The sequence below is a fragment of the Parasteatoda tepidariorum genome, chromosome 10, assembly GCF_982258835.1.
Source record: "Parasteatoda tepidariorum strain Cologne lab strain chromosome 10, Ptep-v5.0, whole genome shotgun sequence".
Classification (NCBI taxonomy): domain Eukaryota; kingdom Metazoa; phylum Arthropoda; class Arachnida; order Araneae; family Theridiidae; genus Parasteatoda; species Parasteatoda tepidariorum.
In genome coordinates this window covers 92,195,947-92,202,682 of record NC_141764.1, presented here as the reverse complement: position 1 = coordinate 92,202,682, position 6,736 = coordinate 92,195,947, and the positions used below count along the sequence as shown (strand labels likewise).

Below are 6,736 nucleotides of genomic sequence, written 5' to 3'. Positions count from 1 at the left end.
ATGCATTATTATGTATCAAAATTGAACAAATCATTGGATAGGTGTTTGACTTAATAATAAAAAAAAAAAATCCAATTTCCATTAAAAAAATTTAGTTTCTTTTTCGTATGAAGAGCACTTTACAGATATTAAATGTAATTGTTTTGGGATAGAAAGCTAACATATTATTTTTTAAGGGTACAATTATAAAACGAATTTTAGTTTTCCAAGTTCAAAAAGGTAAAACAACAATAAAAAAATTATGTATAAAATATTGCATTTAAGTCTTAAAGAATCTACAGGAAAATCTTAATTTTATTAAAGGATTAATACGACATAAACTATTTGTAATGTTAGAAAATTTTTTGATGAATGAAGAATTTTTTACTTTTTTGCCTCAGTTAGTTTGTAATGATAAAAAATGTGAAAAATTAATTGGTTTTTATTGTTTAATTTTTGAAACATACAAGAAAATTATCTATTTCTATATATAGTACATGCTTGAATTAGGAGGAGGGGGATAAGCTTCTAACAGTGGTGGAACAAAAGAACCGGTCAAAATGGTTTAGGAACCTTCTTTGCTTCCTTGACCTTTTACCTACTCTAGCTCCTTTTAAACAACCTTCTGTAACACAACAAATAGATAGAAGTGTGAGGTAATAAGTGTGTGTAGGTGTGAGGTGTTTTAAAATAAAAACATAAGTGACATTTTCAATTTTTTTATTGCAACGTCCATAGTTTGAATATACAAAAGTACCATTTCTGCAAGATTGATAACAGTTCAAACATTTCTAATCCCATCTATTTGATTAAAAGTCAAGACCAAATGTCCAAAAGTACAGAGAGAAGGAAATAAAATTCTAATTACGTTAGAGTTAAATCAATTCCATGAAGCTGGAAAATAGTAAGATATAATTATAAAGAATAACATCGAGTCACTATATTACTTACAAAACAATTAGTGTCACAAAACATTTTACTAAAAATATCATAATACAAGTCCTTCTTGAATCAATAGTTCAAATATTCATTTTTAAAATCTTACTGTAGAGCTACAAAATATAGCCTACGATTTAATCATATATAACGACAAAAGAAGAAAAAAAAAACATAAATCAAATAAGATTTAGTCATTACATTACAAATATATTAATCATGATATGTTAAATTGCAAGATCAACTTTCAATTATTACAAAAATATACACAGATAATTTTTATTAGTCATATCCCCTCTATAGCTTAATGTAATCAGTTTTTGACTTTTTAATACGGCTAGATTTTTTAATAAAACAATTTCTTATAAATAATGTTATGCAATAAAATTTTTTATTAAAACTATTTCTTAAATTATAATGTTATGTTGAGAAAAAATGTGAATGAAAACTGCTACAAATAATAGATTAATAAGAGTAATAGGATTTCTAGTCAATAAATCCTTACATTTTACAGTTGAAATGCTTAAATTCGAATAGTTAATTAGAAGCCAGTTCTTTTAGACTAGACAAAAATGAACAATTAACATATAAAAAAATTTGAATAAATTTTTAAGGAAACAAACATGAGTACACTGTTTTTTAACTGTTTCAAACTGTATTGTAAAGCCTAAAACACAGTTTTAGGAGAATAATATTAACACAAAGCCATAGAGGGTTACAGTCAGTCTCATAAAATTTTCATAAGCATTTTTTCAACTAATTGTGTGTGAGTAACATAGCCACTCCCAAACCCAGTATTAGAATGGACTAAATGCTATAGCGCCGTTTATGATCGAACATAGACGGGCCAGAAAGGGTGAGAAGAGGCTCTAGCACGGCGACTATCTCGCGGTCACCGTTATCGCACCAGGCGGTTAACGGTGACGAGACAGCCGGACACCGACAGAACCCTGAAGACACACACACACAAATACAAAAATATTAAACTTGTGGAGGCTAAATACCGCCTCCAAGTTTGGTGTTCTTAGAACATACGTGTTGATATATCACTGATATATGGGACCAACGTTCATCAGGAATATTGCACATCCACAACCCAGAACCAGGAATTATGGGAAGAAAAATCTTCCGAACTCAACTGGAATATTTGGGCGAGGATGGTAAACAGCAAATTCCCAATAAATTTAGCCACGAGTGAAAAAAAATCTTGAAAAAGCGATAATAATTATACAATCGATGTTTGAAACCATAGTGAGGTTGTGGCTATTGGGTGCACTTGGGAATTATACCTTCCCAAACCCAAGACCTCACTAGGCGCAAAGAAAAAAGAATAGAAAAAAGAGTGGAACCAGCCACTTTTTTTTCCATTCATAATATATATATTAATAGAAAAAAATGAAATAATGTACAGAGTTTCAAAGTCTATGATACATGTGCGAAATTGTCCAGTTCTTGAAGTAAACCAGCTACGTTCAAAAACTGGGTGACATTTCTTGTTTGATTTCTAGAGACCGTAAGGGTGACAGAACTGGTACACCAGTCTCTGAGATCTTTCAGTCTTTTTCATGATCCCCTTCTTGTAATATTGGCGAATGGAACGGCTGAGTTTGTCGTAGTTCATTGCTGGCCTGTTCTTCCTCTTTCCCCAGAGCCTAGCAACTCGGACTGAGTCTTCGATCTTGAAGATGCCCTTTGGTCTGTCCAACCATCGTATGCAACTGCCGTATAAGTGGGATTGGCACAAGAGCTCTTTCAGGAATTGCCAGAGATGGATGTGTGAATGGGAACCGGGGCGGCCGCCGCTGGTACCTCCTGTTCTGGCACCACCGCAACGCTCAACGTCACAGGATTCATCGCTTATATCATCTGAAAAGTAAACAATAAATCATTAGAACATTTAGTGAGAAAAGAAAATAGTTTTTATTAAAATACTGAACAATCAGAGCTTTGCAATAATTTCCCTTTCATACTAAGTTCCCCAGACAACGCAAAGAAACAATTGTCCTTTATGCAAGCGCCAATTTTTCTTAAGAAATTTTATTTCTTGTGCTAAAACAAATCTGGTACAAAATAAAAGCGCGATGCCGACAATTTTAAGAACAATAAACACGTACAGTGGAATTGTTTTTACACATAATTATATCAGTAAGGGTCATTTTTATTAAAGCTAAATTTTATTCATCGATATGGGTTTTTATGAAGCCAACGCAAGTGGCATTTCTGCACCAAGAAAATGACACTGAGTAAAACTAAAATCGTTTGCGAAAAATCATGTACCATTGATAACATTTTGAAGTAAAGGGAAATAACCTCTAAGAACGACCATTTTACTGTAGAACAGAGAGTGATCTCTGCCGAGAGGTTTCACTGTATTTCGAAATAAACATGGCGGCATAATCTTCGATTTGTTCTCAAGTATACTACGAATTAAAGAAAAAAAGATCGAGAGTGTCAGGTTTAGAATGTGTGCAATGAAACGGCTTGGGACAATATAATGATAAACAACATTTTCAAGTTATTCTAGAGTGTTTTTAAAGAATTGTTAGATAAAAAAAACTCAATTGTAATGCAGTGGAAAATTCAGAAACAACATTACAGAACAGTTTGATGTAATATAATATATTTGTCGATAATTAAATTAAGAACTATATAAATATGAATTATGTTCAATTTTTAAAATGTACATTAAATTTTACTCTTTTTTTGTTATATTAGTAATTAATAATTCAAAAAGAAAAACTTGCATTACTATTTATCAACAAGAGCACTGCAAGGTGAAAAAAAAAATTTAAGTCCTCTACAATCCATCAAGAATGAAAGCATTTTATTTAAAAGCACAGCGTAAGCACTTAATTGTGTTTATAGCTCTTAAAAAATTAAACATCCTGCTGTAATAACACATCTGTAACAGTTTCATATTATTCTATTCCTTGTCAGCTCGGCTAAATACGTATAGAAATATCAGGTCAAAAGTGAGTGCAGTAGCATCCAAACAACTCAGCATGAATCATTTGAAAGAATATATAAGAAGAAAAAAAACTTAATCGTCTTTTGCGAAAGAGGGTGAGAGTATTTAGTTGTAAAGAACAACAGAAACCACATTTTGCAAAAAGAAAAGAAAAGAAAAAAATACGCATAGGGGGGAGAGAAAAATAAGAAAATTGGGACATTCAAAAATTGCGTGCCGGCCAACCATAAAGAAAAAAAACATTAAATATTGGCGGGAGAAGAAAAAAGTAGACGCCATTTTTTTTTTTTACTGTTTGACAGGAAAAAATCGTTTTCTAAGCGTGGAAAAGTTCTAAACAAGTGGTGTCAAGATGTTGAAGTTGAGTGGGATCGTAGTGTGATAGGAATATAGGGTGGAAAGAAAGAAAAAAATTTTTTTTTTCCAGCCAAGAAGCTGGGCGCCATAAGTATTATGGAAGGGATGCAAATTTAGAACTGACATCATGTGTATTTGACGTCAAAAGTGTTGGGTCACATTAGGTCACGGGCGATTAGGCGGACACTGTTAGACCAACAGAGAAAAATCCCACTTTTCAAGGATTTATTTTGATGTATCTGAACATGTGTAAACCTTTTTTATCAACAAAGAAAACAGTTTAAAAGACAAACAGCTGATCCTCTTTACCAATTTCATTTTTCAATTTTTCTTTGCGAAAGAAAGAAAAAAAAATATTTAAATGTTTAGATGTTTTGATACCTAAAATCACTTTCAATTCTGAACTAGTAGTAAAAATAACTAAAAATAGCGTAACTTTTTAAATTACATTTTACATCATTAATATTTTATTTACATTAATTTTCAAAATCTGACTATTACTAATCACCCAAAATATAGAAATATTCTCTTCCTAGCTCTTCAAGTACAACAGCGTATTTAGCGTTGTTTTATAACGTTAATTTAATAGATTTAATAATAGAAAAAAATATTGAGAAAACAGATTTTTGGCGTCTAAATTTCGTTATCAAAAATTCACAAAAATGTCCTTTCACTAGCATTTTAATTATTTATAATTATTTTATATCGTTTATTGAATGCATTTTTATAATTGAAAGAATATAAATGTTTTGTAAACAGATTTTGGGAGTAATTTTCTAAATCTAACTCTACACACATTAAAATATTGCGTAACATAATCTTCCTTTAAATATTCAACTATTTATTATTTTCTTATATATTTAATTTAATAGATTTTCTTAAAGAAAAGATATTTCGTAAACTGTTTTTTTTCCTTCGTAATTTTCTAAATGTGCCTGTCTGAAATTCAGTAAAATATTAGCTGATGTAACAAGATTGTAATGTTTAAGTAATTGATAAACTAAGTATCTGAAACTAAAGCGAGTAATTTTGCCTAGATAAAACATTCAGCGCAAAAACACATTCGAATTTAAAAAAAAGGCGATAAGTAAAATTGATAAAATAACTTCATACAAAAAATTGTCCTTTTTACCTTCATAAAAACTCCCGTCCCCCCTTTTTTTAGAAATGGGATAAATTTCACATTCACAACCACCTGCTATGTAAATAGGCAGTAGTCCTATCACAATAAAAAGTGTGAATGGTTAGCTGTAAGAATTTTTTTTTTTTAACTGTATATCATTACCAGGATTTATTGTTGATTTTTATAACTCCGTGGAAAATATTGCAGGGAAAATTCGTAAGATATAAAAAACTTGCAACGCACTTTTCACAGATGCATTGATATAAAAAGTACAAGGGAAAAAAATGAAAGACTTGATTCGAAAAGAAATGGCGTAAATTGTTTTCGATAAGTTTGGGGACAAGTAAAGTGATTGAGCAAAATTTTGCGACGCTTTTGTTCTTTTTACAAAATAAAAGGGAAAATTTATATTGAAAATAATGTTTTATGTTTATTGGCTAAAAGATAGCTGGAGTGAAAACTTTTTTTTTAAAGCATGAAATGTTATAGAACATAAAGAATAAAGTTCTCTTACGGCGACTAGTGAAGAAAATAAGGGTTCAATAGGAACATTCAATAGAAATTAAAAAAAAGAAAAATACAAATCGTTTGAATTTTTTTAAAACGATATTTCCATATATATATTTTTGATCTTTAATGTTGGAAAATAAAGTCCTATGGTTGAAAATAAAATTGACAAACATAAAATCTATTTATTTCGATGAGCTGTACTTTTAAAACTCTAAATAAATACTAAGTGAACATTCCATTGACAAAACTAATTCAATTTAACTTCAAGACTTCAATTTCATCCACTCCATTTTCTGTTTATAAGATAAAGTACTAAGGATATTCTGGTTTATAAGCTTAAGTATTTTGAAAAAGGTTAGTTTTCATGATAAATTATTCTGTTGAAAGTCAGGTTCTACTATACAATATTTTGATAAGGTTTCGTTATACAAATATAAAAAATTTTGTGAAGAGTCCATTAATTCTCCTAAATTTCCTTTGAAATGATGCTTGATAATACATACATAATTATTCATGAATAAATTGCTGCGGAATAGTTATAATAGTTTAACTATTGCTGACTAACATTTAGTTTAACTATAACATTTAAAGAAAATTGAGATTCAATTTGACCTAGAAAAATCAAGGGAAAAAACCTGCCTTGTCCGACTTTGTCGAAATGACCATAAAGGAAAGTGAGTGTAACCAAGCATTATATCTTCTCAGGGTTAGCCAGACCGTAGGTAATTAGAGTATAAAAAAAGATACTGCAGCTACTGGGGATAATTTAATTGTATTTTAGCACTGTAGTCAAAAATTACCAACTTCTTGTAAAATATTGAAATTAATTATTAATTTGAACTGGATTAAAAAAAAAATAACAG

The 6,736-nt window shown here is 30.0% G+C and overlaps 1 protein-coding gene across 1 annotated transcript in view; it reads right to left on the bottom strand.

Moving 5' to 3' along the window:
• Positions 1-682: 682 nt before the first annotated feature.
• LOC107451717 (SAM pointed domain-containing Ets transcription factor) overlaps positions 683-6,736 on the bottom strand; it is a 28,760-nt gene continuing 22,706 nt past the window's right edge. Inside the window, exon 5 of the mRNA XM_016067906.4 lies at positions 683-2,781. Coding sequence (XP_015923392.1) covers positions 2,420-2,781 — 362 coding nt within the window. The 3' untranslated portion in view covers positions 683-2,419. The remainder of the gene's footprint in view (positions 2,782-6,736) is intronic.